Source organism: Coregonus clupeaformis, chromosome 2 (assembly GCF_020615455.1).
Source record: "Coregonus clupeaformis isolate EN_2021a chromosome 2, ASM2061545v1, whole genome shotgun sequence".
NCBI lineage: Eukaryota > Metazoa > Chordata > Actinopteri > Salmoniformes > Salmonidae > Coregonus > Coregonus clupeaformis.
Window position 1 is genome coordinate 15,169,574 of NC_059193.1, and position 17,448 is coordinate 15,187,021.

The following is a 17,448-nucleotide window of genomic DNA, read 5'->3' on the forward strand; positions in this document are numbered from 1 at the left end:
TTACGTGTTTAGTGTTTCCAGTGTTTCCAGTGTTACTTAGTGTTACTCTGCTTGTTACGTGTTTAGTGTTTCCAGTGTTTCCAGTGTTACTTAGTGTTACTCTGCTTGTTACGTGTTTAGTGTTTCCAGTGTTTCCAGTGTTACTCTGCTTGTTACGTGTTTAGTGTTTCCAGTGTTACTCTGTAAGCATTCCACTGTACCGTTTACACACACTATATCCTGTGCACGTGACGAATACATTTACATTTTTACATTTTTATTCATTTAGCAGACGCTCTTATCCAGAGCGACTTAGTTAGTGAGTAGCGTACATTTTTCATACCCTTTCATTTGATTCTTAGTAAGGGAATGCAGTAAATTAGTTCTCTTATCAGACCAATTGACCAGATGGAAGACTAGCTCAACATGAATCAATTATATTATTATCTAGCTCTTAATAATTTTTTTCATTTCAGATGGAGAGGAGTCTCTTGTGTCTCCCTGTGTAGGTCCGTGATGGCCGTCGTCTTGCCCACAGCAGCTGAAGGCCCCCTCCAAGCCCGTGTATGTACGTTGTTATGGCAACAATAGATGGAAACACGGACGTTGAGACCCTGTTGGCTGCGATCCACCTGGAGCGATACCTGAAGACCTTCCGCCAGTCAGGCTTCCTCTTGGCGAGGGACCTCAGCCACCTAGACAATGGAGGTCTTATCCAGCTGGGCATAACTGCCACCGGGCACAGGAAGAGAATACTGAGGCTGGTCCAGCACATTCAGAGGGCCACCAATCAGAAGGAGTCGACATCGAGGCCCTTAGAGCCCTTATTGGATCGTTGGCAGTCTGAGTCTGACGTTAATTCCACACCCATCCAATCAGGAGTGCCGAGGTCTGACCAGAGCGGAACCGGGGCCATTCCGTTTGAAGCGTTCCGGAATAGTTCTGTTCCAAACATTCCATCCATGTTGATGAACTCCGGGTCAGAACAGCAGCAGCAGTACAATGGGAATGTTGTCATAAAACCGGTTCCAAAACCTAGAACGGTGTTCTACAGACACAAATCAGAACCCGCCCGATTTATCTCCTGTCCCATACAACCAACACCACCAGATCCCCAGGTTCTAACCCTAACCAGGAAACCATCTCAGGAATCTCTCTGCTTCACCATATTGGAAGGTTTGGCTTCAGGAGAATTTAACACTGACACAGTGGTGGTGGGGCTTACCCCTACCCCTACCATAAGACACAGCCTAAGCCTGAGAGAGAGGAGGCTGAGTAACTCCTCAGACTCTGGAGGTCCCCTGCCCCCTGTTCCCCCTCGGCTGAACCGAGGTATCCCTCCAGCCATGTTTAGGGGTCCTACACCCACTCCGCCATCATCTGGTGGAAGGACTGAACAAAACCAGGACCAGTGTATGACTACCCCACCTCCATCCTCCTCATCCTCCTATGACAACGCTGGATTCCCCTCCGTGACCACTTCCCCACCCGGATCCCCGATGGAGATGGTCTCCAATGAGATCTACTGTGGCGCTTTACCTGGCACTGGAGCTAGTAGTGGACGGATTCCCTGCAACAATCCTCAAACACCACCACGTCAGGAGATCCATACCACTCCTGACAGAAATAGGTAGGTCAACGTCTGACTTTAACATCATATACTCTACCTAATAAAGTAGAAATATAGCCCTAGACATCGAAAAGAGAGTCATTTCTTTGTCTAACTAATGTTTTGTTTGATGTGTCTGCAGCACTTTAAGTAACAACTCTTCTGAATCGTCCCATGGAGGTAAGTTTACCCATCTCTTTCTGAAAGTAACCCAACAGATGGTTTAGTCAGACCTTATAACTGTGTATCCTTTAGGCCTATAAATGACCCTTGACCTGTTTTTAAATCAATGTCATTCAAGATATAGTTAACACTACGCATCGCTAAAACCTTACTTTTCGCTTACACTTTAGCATCCAGTCGAAATGCTTTTATAACTGGTTGAAAAAGAGCACCACCATGCAGTCTATCTATCTCTATCTATCTATCTATCTATCTATCTATCTATCTATCTATCTATCTATCTATCTATCTATCTATCTATCTATCTATCTATCTATCTATCTATCTATCTATCTATCTATCTATCTCTATATATCTATCTCTATCTATCTCTATCTATCTCTATCTATCTCTATCTATCTCTATCTATCTCTATCTATCTCTATCTATCTCTATCTATCTCTCTATCTCTCTATCTCTCTATCTCTCTATCTCTATTACATTTACATTTTAGTCATTTAGCAGACTCTCTTATCCAGAGCGACTTACAGGAGCAATTAGGGTTAAGTGCCTTGCTCAAGGGCACATCGACAGATTTTTCACCTAGTTGGCTCGGGGATTAGAACCAGCGACCTTTCGGTTACTGGCACAACGCTCTTAACCACTAAGCTACCTGCCGCCCCTCTCTCTATCTCTATATGTCTCTATCTCCAATAGAGGTGCTGGTTTAGACTGGTTAGGGTTAGGGTTAGGGCGTCCTGGTAAGAGGACCGAAATGACCAGTAGGAGAGACTCACACTTTATTACCACACAGCAAACAGGAAGTGGACTAGGTGGAAGTGTTGTAGTGTTAGTGGTTTGTAGCGTGTGTTGGGAGAGTCTAGGGCTTGCAGGGGAAATGGTCCATGGGTTGTGGCCCAGCTGTTGACGTGCGTGGCAGAGATTTATGCTCCTCGCTCGGCCACTGCTTGCTGAAGTCTGAGCCCGGACTTGGCTGGACTGTGCTTTTGTACTTGTCCCGGTCCCACCTGCCTATTGGACAGATGCCCTGAGGAGATGCAGGTCGGCAGGGTCAAAGGTGGTGATGGGCGGTCAAATGTCCCAATCAGAGGTCACTGGGTGTGGCATGTAACTGGAGAGCTCCAGAGGTGCGAACAGAGTAGCCTGTAAACAATGGGGATCTATCCCCCGCCTTTGCTCTGCAGGGTCAGGGAGTCAGGCAGAGACGGGGGAAGGTTGGCTACTTGTTTCAAGAGTTAGAGAGGGCTGTGAGTTAGTATTCAGGAGAGGGACTGTACGGGCTTTCTACACTGGTTACGAGCATGTATGAACCTTTATTATAATATCTTATAACAAGGCTTATAATATGCTATGTCATTTCTTCCTGCACCAACAGTCCCCATGGAGGAGCCGGAGGAGGAGATCAGTCCATACTGTGAAACAGTCTTCCAGAGCAGACGACCACTGCACCACTCTGAGGTGAGACTGGGAGGCTGAGGCTGCGTCCCAAAGGACACCTTATTCTCCCTATAGTGCACTATTTTTGACCAGAGCCCTATAGGCTTTCCAGGAAAAACATCAAATGGTGTCTGAAATGGCACTATGGGCCCTAGTCAAAAAGTAGTGCACTATATAGGGAATAGGGTGTCATTTGGGACAGAGCCTGAGTCTGTTATCAGGTTACAAGAACCCATCAGAGTTATATTGTGTTTAGTGTTTGTGGTCACTTTGGTTCTCCTGACATTGATGAACGTGTTCTCCATGTTGTGTTCTCAAAGGTGGAAAGGACCAAAAGTGAAGGAAAGACAAGAAAGGAGGAAGAGAAGCACGGAGAGGATCATGGGTAAATTATTGTGTCTAGAGGAGTGGATAATGAGACTGGCGTTCCAATGAAACATAACATCTTCTTACACAACTCTGACTACAGCCACAGAGAGAAAATAGTCTACTGTATTTAAAATATTATTTTCTCTCCATCTTTTCAATCCAATGTTGTTACCTGCTACCAGACGCCGTATTCTCACTCTAGAGAAACCTAAAGAGGCTGGAGTCAAGGTTATTACAAATGCATCAATCAGTTACAGAGACTGTCTTTGCACTGCAGGACACCTAAACTCTCCTGGGCCAAACGTCTGTCCCAGGCCCTCCACAGTGAGTCCCAGGGCTACAGCACAGTAGGAGAGGCAGCACCACCCCCTCGCTGCCTCTCCTTACCCCCCAACCTGTACCCCTCGGAGCCGGATGAGGACCAGACGATATCCCCCTACGCCAGCTACACCTCTCTCTCTGAGCCGACTGCTCCCATCATCTGTGGCTGGCTGGATAAGCTATCACCACAAGGGTATGCCGGGTCCGGGTCCTGGTCCGGGTCCTGGTCCTGGTCTGGGCTGACGGTCCTTTCCTCCTTTCCTCCCTCTGTCTTCTCCTCCCTTCTGAGGAACTGTCTCTGCCTCGTCTCTGTCCTCTCAAACCGGTGTGTCTCTCGCTTCTTCTTCTTTTCCCCCACTGTGTTTCTCCAATCTGTTTTCGTGTTTCTTGCTAAATGTTTAAAAAAAAATCATATGCACTGCCTTCAGAAAGCACTCACACCTGAGCACATTTCTGGTCTGCTGAGCGCAAACTCGATTTGTTATGAAAATGCTGTGCAACTTCCGGCACGCGTTTACAGTGTTTTATTGATCATAATGTAGGCCTACCAGAGTGGCCTACCATCAAAAACAATGGAGAGAATGCATCCCATAACATTTTAACACGGAAATAGCTGTTCTATCATTCAGCCTACAGTAGCAGCCAATGTGTGGTGTTCAATGTAGGCCTACATTCCATGAGACTTTTGAAAATAAATAACATGCAGGGCTTGACATTAACCTGTTCATCCACTTGTCCTTCAGACAAGGAGGTGACTGAAAATACTATGTTTGATGCAAGAAACCACTTTACAAAATACAATTCATTATTATTCCCATACCATTATTACAGAGAATCAGACAGATAATACTACCCTCTGCCTATTGGCTACTTAATTTATTCAAGCCTGTCTCAAAATACAACACTACCCCTTTTAAGACAAAAAACCTTTACCTGACTCACTTTTCAAAGATGTCTAGAAAAGCACACGGTTTGTGCACTTGTAGGAAGCAATCACTCCCCCATTACTGACTACAAATGATCTATAACTGATTAATTAGCGAAGGATATGTACAAATGTGCACACGTCGCTACATGTAGCTCTCGTTTTGATCTCAAAACAAGCGCTTCTAATCACGACCGCTCATGCTGTAAAAACAGTCCAGTTCAAAGTGAATGGCACAGATCCATATGTGGCAATGGCTATTTGCATATAGGCCTACCGCAGCTCTGATTTGGTTATGGCGCACCGGTCTGTGTAGATTACGGGCCTGGGTCATGCCTGTCAATGCAAAAGAATCCTACTCCAATGCGTTCTGCCTACAAGAAAATCTCTTGCACAGTTAGTTTTGCATATTAAGTCTTGCATAGTTTGTTTTGTGTCGGTATATTACATTGAACATGGCTGATATTGCATTGATTCGATCACAATTTCAACAGTAAAGGGAAACGTTGATAGTGTTAACTAACAGGGGGAAAACTCAAGAAAGTTGAGTGTAGTGCAATCTCTTGATTCTCTGCACGCGCTGATATTTCTTCTGCGCAGCAGTCCCAGGGTGCTGCGCGCTCGCACACTCGCGCAGTTTAGTGGGAAAATCACGCCTTTACTTTTTCCACATTTTGTTGTGTTACAGCCTGAATTTAAAAATAGATTAAATTGAGATTTTTTGTCACTGGCCTACACACAGTACCTCATAATGTCAAAGTGGAATTATGTTTTTAGAAATGTTTACTAGTTAATTAAAAATGAAAAGCTGAAATGTCTTGAGTCAATAAGTATTCAACCCCTTTGTTATGGCAAGCCTGTCACGATCGTCTACCAATGAGGAGGACCAAGGCGCAGCGTTGAAAGCGAACATATTTATTAAATTGGAATGATCACACGATCAAAACAATAGACGATAACGTGATGTCTACGGTTTTACACAAACCAAAATAGAACAAAATCCCACAAACCCGAATGAAAAACAGACAGTTTAAATATGGCTCCCAATCAGAGACAACCCACGACAGCTGACACTCGTTGCCTCTGATTGGGAGTCACTCTGGCCAACATAGAAATAAACACCCATAGAAACAAAACCCATAGATCTACACACCCTGGCTCAACATAACAGTGTCCCCAGAGCCAGGGCGTGACAAAGCCTAAATACAGTGGCTTGCGAAAGTATTCACCCCCCCTTGGCATTTTTCCTATTTTGTTGCCTTACAACCTGGAATTAAAATGGATTTTTGGGGGGTTTGTATAATTTCATTTACACAACATGCCTACCACTTTGAAGATGTAAAATAAAATTGATTGTGAAACAAACAAGAAATAAGACAAAAAAACAGAACTTGAGCGTGCATAACTATTCACCCCCTACCCCCCCCTACCCCCAAAGTCAATACTTTGTAGAGCCACCTTTTGCAGCAATTACAGCTGCAAGTCTCTTGGGGTATGTCTCTATAAGCTTGGCACATCTAGCCACTGGGATTTTTGCCCATTCTTCAAGGCAAAACTGCTCCAGCTCCTTCAAGTTGGATGGGTTCCGCTGGTGTACAGCAATCTTTCTAAGTCATATCACAGATTCTCAATTGGATTGATGTCTGGGATTTGACTAGGCCATTCCAATACATTTAAATGTTTCCTCTTAAACCACTCAAGTGTTGCTTTAGCAGTATGCTTAGGGTCATTGTCCTGCTGGAAGGTGAACCTCCGTCCCAGTCTCAAATCTCTGGAAGACTGAAACAGGTTTCCCTCGAGTTTCCCTGTTTTTAGCGCCATTCATCATTCCTTCAATTCTGACCAGTTTCCCAGTCCCTGCCGATGAAAAACATCCCCACTGCATGATGCTGCCACCACCATGTTTCACTGTGGGGATGGTGTTCTCGGGGTGATGAGAGGTGTTGGGTTTGCGCCAAACATAGCGTTTTCCTTGATAGCCAAAAAGCTCAAATTTAGTCTCATCTGACCAGAGTAATTTCTTCCATATGTTTGGGGAGTCTCCCACATGCCTTTTGGCGAACACCAAACATGTTTGCTTATTTTTTCTTTAAGCAATGGCTTTTTTCTGACCACTCTTCCGTAAAGCCCAGCTCTGTGGAGTGTATGGCTTAAAGTGGTCCTATGGACAGATACTCCAATCTCCGCTGTGGAGTTTTGCAGCTCCTTCAGGGTTATCTTTGGTCTCTTTCTTGCCTCTGATTAATGCCCTCCTTTCCTGGTCCGTGAGTTTTGGTGGGCAGCCCTCTCTTGGCAGGTTTGTTGTGGATTTAATGGTGTTCCGTGGGATGTTCAAAGTTTCAGATGTTTTTTTATAACCCAACCCTGATCTGTGCTTCTCCACAACTTTGTCCCTGACCTGTTTGGAGAGCTCCTTGGTCTTCATGGTGCCGCTTGCTTGGTGGTGCCCCTTGCTTAGTTGTGTTGCAGACTCTGGGGCCTTTCAGAACAGGTGTATATATACTGAGATCATGTGACAGATCATGTGACACTTAGATTGCACACAGGTGGACTTTATTTAACTAATTATGCGACTTCTGAAGGTAATTGGTTGCACCAGATCGTATTTAGGGACTTCATAGCAAAGGGGGTGAATACGTATGCACGCACCACTTTTCCGTTATTTATTTTTGAGAATGTTTTTTTTCACTTCACCAATTTGGACTATTTTGTGTATGTCCATTACATGAAATCCAAATAAAAAATCGATTTAAATTACAGGTTGTAATGCAACAAAATAGGAAAAACGCCAAGGGGGATGAATACTTTTGTAAGGCACTGTAAGTTCAGGATTCAACATTTGCACAACAATTCACATAAGTTGCAAGGACTCACTCTGTGTGCAATAATAGTGTTTACCATGCTTTTTGAATGACTACCTCATCTCTGTACCCCACACATACAATTATCTGTAAGGTCCCTCAGTTGAATTGTGAATTTCAAACACCGATTCAACTACAAAGGCCAGGGAGGTTTTCCAATGCCTCGCAAAGAAGGGCACCTATTGGTAAATGGGTAAAACATTTAAAAAAGCAGACATTGAATATCCCTTTGGGCATGGTGAAGTTATTAATTACACTTTGGATGGTGTATCAATACACCCAGTCACTACAAAGATTCAGGCGTCCTTCCTAACTCAGTTGCCGTAGAGGAATGAAACCGCTCAGGGATTTCACCATGAGGCCAATTTAAAACAGTTACAGAGTTTAATGGCTGTGATAGGAGAACACTGAGGATGGATCAACCACATAGTAGTTACTCCCCAATACTAACCTAATTGACAGAGTGAAAAGAAGGAAGCCTGTACAGAATAAAAATATTCCAAAACATGCATCCTGTTTGCAACAAGGCACCTATTGGTCAAAATAAAAAAGCAAACATTGAATATCCCTTTGAGCATGGTGAAGTTATTAATTACACTTTGGATGGTGTATCAATACACCCAGTCACTACAAAGATACAGGCGTCCTTCGTAACTAAGTTACCAGAGAGGAAGGAAACCGCTCAGGGATTTCACCATGAGGCCAATGGTGACTTTAAAACAGTTCGATTATTGGGTGTGGAAGGAAAAAAATGAGGATAGATCAACAATATTGTAGTACTAACCTAATTGACAGAGTGAAAGGAAGGAATCCTGTACAGAATAAAAAAGATTCCAAAACATGCATCAGGTTTGCAATAAAACACTCAAGTAGAAATGTGGCAAAGAAATGAACTTTATGTCCTGAATAAAAAAGCGTTATGTTTGGGGCAAATCCAACACAAACAACTGAGTACCACTCTTCATATTTTCAAGCATAGTGGTGTCTGCATCATGTTATGGGTATGCTTGAAATAGGCATGGACTAGGGAGTTTTTTTGGGGGGGATAAAAAGAAACTGAATAGAGTTAAGCACAGGCAAAATCCTAGAGGAAAACTTGGTTCAGTCTGCTTTCCAACAGACACTGCGAGACAAATTCATTTTTCAGCAGGACAATAACCTAAAACACAAGGCCAAATATACACTGGAGTTGTTTTCCAAGCGTCATTGAATGGTCCTGAGCAGCCTAGTTACAGTTTTGACTTAAATCGGCTTGGAGATCTGTGACAAGACTTGAAAATGGCTGTCTAGCAATGATCAACAACCAACCTGACAGAGCTTGAAGAATTAAAAAATAATAATGTGCAAATGTTGCACAATCCAGGTGTGCAAAGCTCTTCGAGACTTATAAGACTCACAGCTTTAATCGCTGCCAAAGGTGCTTCTACAAAGTATTGACTCAGGGGTAGGAGTACTTTCTGAAAGCACTGTCTCTGTCCTCTCAAACCGGTGTGTCTCGCTTCTTCTTCTCCAATCTGTTTTTGTGTTTCTTGTTAAATGCTAAACAGTTAATATCGCTTGAAATGGGGCTCTGCTTTGCCCTTGAAATGGTACTGATTTATTTTTCCATTTTAAGTCAGTGGTATGAGAATCTGATCATTTTTGTATTTGGCTTTCTAGGAACTATGTATTCCAGAAACGCTATGTGAAGTTTGATGGCAAAAATCTGATGTACTTCGGCAGTGAAAAGGTAGGCCCTTTTTTTCCCTGAATGATGGACTGTATTAGATTTTGATTGAGAGAACACAGGATTGTTCATTACAATATGTCTCTTTTACCATTCTCTCCAAGGACCCGTACCCCAAAGGAGTGGTTCCTCTGGCTGCGATACAGATGGCCCGCATGGCCAAAGACAATAAATTTGAGATAGTGACAAGTCACAGGACGTTTGTCTTCCGGGCTGATAACGAAGGTAAACTAAGTATTTAAAAAAACAGCAATTAAAATCTCACAAAGCAACGACAGACATCCAGTTGTCCCAATTCCCCATCGTGGATTTTAAAGCTTTGGTTATGTGTTGTTAAATCCAAGTGTGCAAGTGTATACTTGAGGAGAAGGGTGGATGATTGGGACCCAGCTATAGAGGAATCCTCAGGGCATACAAGCAGAAACCAACCATGTGACAACCTCTATGTTGGACCAATGTTGACCCAATAACCTTATTTTCTCTCTGGAGACTCAAATGACCCAATCTTGCAAAATAGCCTCTGCGAGACAAGGTAGTATCAGTTACTGTCATAATCTCGTAGTAGAAGCATCTTGTTTAGGACTTTTATTTTAGGCTACTGATTCCTCTGGTATTTACCTATTAGGAAATGATTTGGTATCAAAAGATAGTTTCTGGTACAATTGGTAACTGACTGGTACAAAAGGGTGCTTGGTTGGAATCCAAACGACACAAACAATAAATTCACATATTGTTATTGTGTAATTACCATTTTACCATGAAACTTTCATAGTAAATACCTGGTAATACCAACCATCGTCTTTCTACCTGCCCCCCTCTCAGTGCAGAGACATCAGTGGTGCAGCACCCTACAGGGGAGGGTGAAGGAACAGCTTGTGTTTGGGCGTCCTCGCTTCGGTCCCGGCAGCCACTGTCAGAAGAGTGGTCCTCTGGAGCTCAAAGGGACCAAGTCAAAAGTTTACGTCGCCATCAATACAGAACAGGTCTGGCTGTACAAGAGCGAAGCGTGTTTTAGGAATGGGATAGGAATCACGTTGATAGAGGCCAGAGGGGCTACGATCAGAGACGGCAAAGGAAAAAGCTTTGACCTCATCACCCCTTACAAAACATTCAGGTGCGTGTCTACTGACATGGTAATAACATTTTTATACGTTTCTCTAGTTTTGGCAACAACAAAGTCTGTTCGTCATGAACTTCCATGTACACCGTTGTTTTTGAATCCCTGAAAAAAACGGAGACAATTTGTGTTTTGATTGATTGATTTGATTTGATTGTCCCTGTAGTTTCACGGCTGAGTCTGAGCGGGAGAAGAGGGACTGGATGGAGGCTGTACAGGAGTCCATAGCAGAGACCCTGTCCGACTACGAGGTGGCTGAGAAGATCTGGTCCAACAGGTTTAATAAGATCTGTGCTGACTGCAAAGCCGTCAACCCTGACTGGGCCTCCATAAACCTCTGTGTTGTCATCTGTAAGAACTGTGCAGGTGAGACAGTGTTTCCCCTACTATTGTATAGGTGGGGCGGGCTCCCCCCTCCCTAGCTCTGTTGCCCCCTGCCTAAAAGAGCGTGGTTTCAGTTTTGACGCCAGATGGCCTAGCTAGTTCTGGTGGACTTAGCGTCCCGTCTGGTGAGTGTGATTTGATAGGATGGCATTGGCAGCTGTTGGCCAGGTGGCTTAGTTATCGGGTCATTGACATGAGACACAACAGTTTAATTCTCACCTGTGTTGTTTTCAGCACATCTGTGCCAGGTGAAGCGGCTCTGGAAATGTTTCCAAATACACACATCATTTCCCCTCTCTTGTGCCTCACTAGAGAGGCAGCGCCTGAGTATCCTGTTGCCAACACAATACCACTGTCTGGTGGCAGTAGAGTGATTGTCGTGGTCTTTTGTCCCTTTTCCCCTGCAGGTCAACACAGAGGTCTGGGGACTATGGTGTCTAAAGTACAGAGCCTGAAACTGGACACCAGCGTGTGGAGCAATGAGATCGTGCAGGTGAGAGGAAAGAGAAGTGTTCTTCAGGGAAGGGGGATGGAGAGAGTCAGGGGGAAATGCTCACGTTTGTTTTAGTTAAGTGGCAAAATATTTTCCAGGATACTGAAATTCATTTGTTTTGTTGTGTATCAAGGACCATTTTCACCTCCAACAAATCCATAATATTGGAACAGAGTTTAAATATGTTTTGTACATTTTAAGTTGAAAATCAGATGATAGACTGTGACTATAGTAAGGCCCACATGGGTTCACATTATTCTGTGTTTTTGTGGGAACTGTTCTGTGTTTGTGTTCGTCAGCTCTTCATAATGTTGGGGAACGACCGAGCCAACGAGTTCTGGGCGGCCAGGCTATCTCCAGCCGACGAGTTAGACCGTGACGCCACACCAGACCAGCGGAGGGAGTTTATCATCCACAAGTACCGTGAGGGGCGCTACCGACACCCCCACCCCAACTTCAACACACAGGAGGAGCTGCTCAAGGTACAGTGACACAAATAGTATAGATTTTCAAATGTAAAGCTGCTATAAGAGGATCCAAAGGACATTTGGAGTGTTGTAAAGGCTATATTATCATAAACCCTTATTGTGTACGAATGGAGAACATTTCTAGTTTGTTATGAAATAATAACTAAATGACTGTATCTGCTGTGCCTCTCGGTAAAAACACATGGTTACACACTACCCTTACGGGAAAAACCACATGAATTTCACGTGATCACACGTGAAGTGTTCAAAAAAAAAAAACACATGTAGTCTAAATGTGTGCCTTTTTACAGAAGAAACACATAATTTCACATGTGAAATCGTGTGTTTTTAAATTTTTTCTGTAAGGTTTTCATTTAGACTAGATGGTATCGGTGGTAGTTTTTAGTATCTGTAATCTGTACTAGAGTTCAAGTTAGGGCTATAGCTGCCTGTAGGTAACATGCAGCTAGACTTTTATCCCAACAATAAGGACATGGAATGTGCTTTGAAATGAAAACAACTGGAGAGAGTAGATAAAAGGGGGGGGTAGTTGAATGGAGAGGGGACTTTTTGGAATTTGGGCTGAATGTCTGTCCCTGTGGCTGTGGATGCTTTTAGTGGTGCGTACGTGCTGTGTGTGTGTGTCCTCTGTGTGTGTGTGTGTGTGTCCTCTCTGTGTGTTTGTGTGTGTGGTGCGTCAGCCTAATGCGTCCCCTAATGCGTCCCCCCCCCCTCTCTCTCCCTCTCTCTCTGCCCTGCAGGTTCTGTGTACTGCTGTGACCGAGCAGAACCTGCTGAAGACGGTCACCCAGATCTTCACCGAGGCAGAGGCTGTCCGAGCCCGCCTCGCTGACTCTAATGGCTATGACAAGCATCTGTCTCAGGAATACTCCCACTCTCAGGGCACCTCAGGTAAGGCAGGGGACAGGCTTTATTTTCCTGCTGGACCTTTTATCCATTATGTGACTTGTGCGACCATGCAGTGTGAAGTAATGTGCTCAGCAGCCCTCTGGAAAAGGCTTTCAAGTAATTACAGCATGGGTCATGGTTTGATAGAGAACCCAGATAGTTATCATCAGGGGCGCAACTTTCACTGGGGACGGGGACGGGGGACATGTCCCCCCCACATTCTGAAATTGCATTTATGTCCCCCCCCAGTTATAATTGGAATGTGATACAAAACGAGGAAACGGTGTGCTTTAGGACCATGCGGACGCCTCCAAGCGGTCGGGTGTTTATCTGACTGGATGATAATGAATAAATAAATACAAATAATTTTAAAGAAATGTCCCCCCCCCGCTTCTAAAACCTAAGTTGCCCTCCTGATTATCCTCATAGCATTTGTCTGTACAGTCTGTGAACTCTCTACACAAATCTGTACATACATCTATCTATATTTCTGTGTTTTGATTGAACTGGTCTTAAGAGCTCTGTGAAAGGTGTGTTGTCGTAATGGAGAGCTATTTTACCAAGGGTGCTTTTTGCTCTGTGGTGAGTGTGTCCTTTCGGGACGTTTTGAGTGTTTTTTGTGTATCCTGGAACCATGTGCTAGCTGAGCCAGAGCCTTTGTGATGAAACAGTTTGGTCTTCCTCTGTATGTTGACCTCTAGTGTTGTTGGAGTAAAATATGAACACAGTTCACACGATCTCTATTGAAACAGTACAACTAGAACACTGGAGGGAAAACTTATTTAGAAACACAATCTGCATTTCAATTCATAAGCATTTATCAAATTCCTAATAATTTATGGACAATTTATCATCTTGTAAATGCATTTATTATGGCTTATTCATGAAACTCTTTTATGAAGTTTGACTTTAACGTTTTGACCTGTTTGCCTAGACCCCAACGTGTACAGTGTGATGGCTAGACTTAAAACTTCTCTATCTTCCTAATGTATTTTTTCGGATGTTCCTCCCTGTTTCCTCAGACCCCAGTGTGTATGATGAGATTATGCAGGCGGTGCTTCATTCCGGCTATCTCTACAAGTCAGCCTCAATGAACAAAGGGACATTATCAAGGAAAACCCGAGAAGGTAGGCCTGTGTGTGTGTGTGTGTGTGTGTGTGTGTGTGTGTGTGTGTGTGTGTGTGTGTGTGTGTGTGTGTGTGTGTGTGTGTGTGTGTGTGTGTGTGTGTGTGTGTGTGTGTTGGCAGGTGCTAACAGCACACCACTTGGCAGCGGTTGAATAGAGGAATACTGCCTCCTCAGTAACATCAGCATAAAGGCCTGAAGAGAACAAACCAAATACTGACTGGGCCAATACTGCTCTGTTAGGAAATACACTACCCACTGTCCATGGCTGGAGTCTCTCTACAGCAAAACAGAGCGTTGTGATTTGGAAGTTACTCCTAGTTACTTGTAGTTTCTTTCTCTCTAAAAATCACAGTGCCATCCTTTTTGTCACCAAAGCCCCATATACTACCCACCACTGTGACCTGTACGCTCTTGTTGGCTGGTCCTCACTACAAATTCGTCGCCAAACCCACTGGCTAGTATCTCTATTTGCATCTCTTGCACATCTATCACTCCAGTGTTAATACTAATTGTAATTATTTTGCACTATAGCCTATTTATTGCCTTACCTCCATAACTTGCTACATTTGCACACACTATATATATACACTGCTCAAAAAAATAAAGGGAACACTTAAACAACACAATGTAACTCCAAGTCAATCACACTTCTGTGAAATCAAACTGTCCACTTAGGAAGCAACACTGATTGACAATACATTTCACATGCTGTTGTGCAAATGGAATAGACAACAGGTGGAAATTATAGGCAATTAGCAAGACACCCCCCCAATAAAGGACTGGTTTTGCAGGTGGTGACCACAGACCACTTCTCAGTTCCTATGCTTCCTGGCTGATGTTTTGGTCACTTTTGAATGCTGGCGGTGCTTTCACTCTAGTGGTAGCATGAGACGGAGTCTACAACCCACACAAGTGGATCAGGTAGTGCAGCTCATCCAGGATGGCACATCAATGCGAGCTGTGGCAAGAAGGTTTGCTGTGTCTGTCAGCGTAGTGTCCAGAGCAAGGAGGCGCTACCAGGAGACAGGCCAGTACATCAGGAGACGTGGAAGAGGCCGTAGGAGGGAAACAACCCAGCAGCAGGACTGCTACCTCCGCCTTTGTGCAAGGAGGAGCAGGAGGAGCACTTCCAGAGCCCTGCAAAATGACCTCCAGCAGGCCACAAATGTGCTCGTGTCTGCTCAAACGGTCAGAAACAGACTCCATGAGGGTGGTATGAGGGCCCGACGTCCACAGGTGGGGGTTGTGCTTACAGCCCAACACCGTGCAGGACGTTTGGCATTTGCCAGAGAACACCAAGATTGGCAAATTCGCCACTGGCGCCCTGTGCTCTTCACAGATGAAAGCAGTTCACACTGAGCACGTGACAGACGTGACAGAGTCTGGAGACGCCGTGGAGAACGTTCTGCTGCCTGCAACATCCTCCAGCATGACCGGTTTGGCGGTGGGTCAGTCATGGTGTGGGGTGGCATTTCTTTGGGGGCCGCACAGCCCTCCATGTGCTCGCCAGAGGTAGCCTGACTGCCATTAGGTACCGAGATGAGATCCTCAGACCCCTTGTGAGACCATATGCTGGTGCGGTTGGCCCTGGGTTCCTCCTAATGCAAGACAATGCTAGACCTCATGTGGCTGGAGTGTGTCAGCAGTTCCTGCAAAAGCAAGGCATTGATGCTATGGACTGGCCCGCCCGTTCCCCAGACCTGAATCCAATTGAGCACATCTGGGACATCATGTCTCGCTCCATCCACCAACGCCACGTTGCACCACAGACTGTCCAGGAGTTGGCGGATGCTTTAGTCCAGGTCTGGGAGGAGATCCCTCAGGAGACCATCCGCCACCTCATCAGGAACATGCCCAGGCGTTGTAGGGAGGTCATACAGGCACGTGGAGGCCACACACACTACTGAGCCTCATTTTGACTTGTTTTAAGGACATTACATCAAAGTTGGATCAGCCTGTAGTGTGGTTTTCCACTTTAATTTTGAGGGTGACTCCAAATCCAGACAGGACTCTCAAATTTGATTTCCATTGATAATTTTTGTGTGATTTTGTTGTCAGCACATTCAACTATGTAAAGAAAAAAGTATTTAATAAGATTATTTCATTCAGATCTAGGATGTGTTATTTTAGTGTTCCCTTAATTTTTTTGAGCAGTGTATTTTCTGTTGTATTTTTGACTTTATGTTTTGTTTTACCCCATATGTAACTCTGTGTTGTTGTTGTTTTTATCGCACTGCTTTGCTTTATCTTGGCCAGGTCGCAGTTGTAAATGAGAACTTGTTCTCAACTGGCTTACCTGGTTAAATAAAGGTGAAAAAAATAAATATATAATAAAATTTAAAAAACGCAGCCCATCATAAAAATCCCAAATGTAATTTTTTTTGAAAGGGACCTCGATTTCCAGGCTTCTTCACGTTTGTACACTCTAATAGGGATAAACGAGATTCTTAAGTGGCAACGCGAGACTATTTAGAAAGTAACAGCCAATACTTTTGCTGTTACTTTCCCCCAGATTTCCAGAAGTACTGGTGCACGGTGGAGAGGTCTCTTCTGTTCTATGAGTCTGACCGATGTCCTGATCCTAGCATGAAGATCAACGTCAAAGACATCCTCTGTCTGGGGGTCAGCAGGCCGGACTCCTGCAACAACAACGGCTTCATTGACAGGTTAGAGGACCAGTCATGGCATAGTAACTAATGAAGGTGGTCAATCACACTGTCTATTTCAAACACGTGGAAAAGATACGTTTAGCATGAAATGGTTATATCACTGCCACTCAATGTACAGGTATCTACCAACTAGCGTTGATCTAGTGCCCTTCTCTTTTGTTCCTGTGTCTCGTTGTAGGTTTCTCTATACGTTTGAACTGTACTTGTCCTCAGAGAAGCTCTATCAGTTTGGATTGGAAACTCCTGAGGCACTGCAATGTTGGGCCAAGGCCATCGGAAAGGTATGAGATTACTTTCTATCCCAGAAGAGTGCAAGGCCTGCACACTGATAATGCCAATGTTCAGCTTTACTGATATTGTCAGAGCTCTTTCAGCTCTGAACGTTGTAATGTCCTATGCGTACTTAAGGGAGGGGTTACAGTGAAGTGTTTCCTCCTTTCTGACTAACACAGTCTATGGACTGTACTAGCCTGGTATGTGTCTGTTCAGTGTTCCCTCCTGTACTTTAACCACTTCCTGTGTTCCCTTCCTCAGGCCGCCACACCTTTAAGCTGCCACTGCCTGCTAGCGAGGGAGTTTGAGCGGGTGGGAGTCCTGCGCTACAAGGCCATGCGAGACCCTTCTCAGTGGAAAGAGGGATATTTTGTCCTTCAGAAGTCTAACCTCTTCATCTGCCCTGGGAACGATGGAGCAGCTGAGGACATTATCAACCTTAAACGTCTGCAAGAGCTCAGTGAGTCTCCTGTCCTGACCCTAGCTTTACTGGGCACTGTGTGGTAATGTGGTTGCTCAAATAACGTTTGGTAACTCCTCATTGAGACATTTTATGCCCTAACTATGGATTGTAATAAACTGTCAACAAAGTGGGGTA

At 44.4% G+C, this 17,448-nt stretch overlaps 1 protein-coding gene across 1 annotated transcript in view; it reads left to right on the forward strand.

The window, feature by feature from the left end:
- LOC121530728 (arf-GAP with Rho-GAP domain, ANK repeat and PH domain-containing protein 3) overlaps positions 1-17,448 on the forward strand; it is a 44,962-nt gene that overhangs the window by 10,024 nt on the left and 17,490 nt on the right. The window contains exons 2-17 of the mRNA XM_045226707.1: positions 456-1,609; positions 1,731-1,768; positions 3,147-3,229; positions 3,529-3,593; positions 3,855-4,091; positions 9,344-9,413; positions 9,515-9,635; positions 10,233-10,524; positions 10,694-10,893; positions 11,319-11,404; positions 11,704-11,886; positions 12,633-12,783; positions 13,803-13,907; positions 16,421-16,574; positions 16,756-16,858; positions 17,112-17,310. Coding sequence (XP_045082642.1) covers positions 546-1,609; positions 1,731-1,768; positions 3,147-3,229; positions 3,529-3,593; positions 3,855-4,091; positions 9,344-9,413; positions 9,515-9,635; positions 10,233-10,524; positions 10,694-10,893; positions 11,319-11,404; positions 11,704-11,886; positions 12,633-12,783; positions 13,803-13,907; positions 16,421-16,574; positions 16,756-16,858; positions 17,112-17,310 — 3,151 coding nt within the window. The 5' untranslated portion in view covers positions 456-545. The remainder of the gene's footprint in view (positions 1-455; positions 1,610-1,730; positions 1,769-3,146; positions 3,230-3,528; positions 3,594-3,854; positions 4,092-9,343; positions 9,414-9,514; positions 9,636-10,232; positions 10,525-10,693; positions 10,894-11,318; positions 11,405-11,703; positions 11,887-12,632; positions 12,784-13,802; positions 13,908-16,420; positions 16,575-16,755; positions 16,859-17,111; positions 17,311-17,448) is intronic.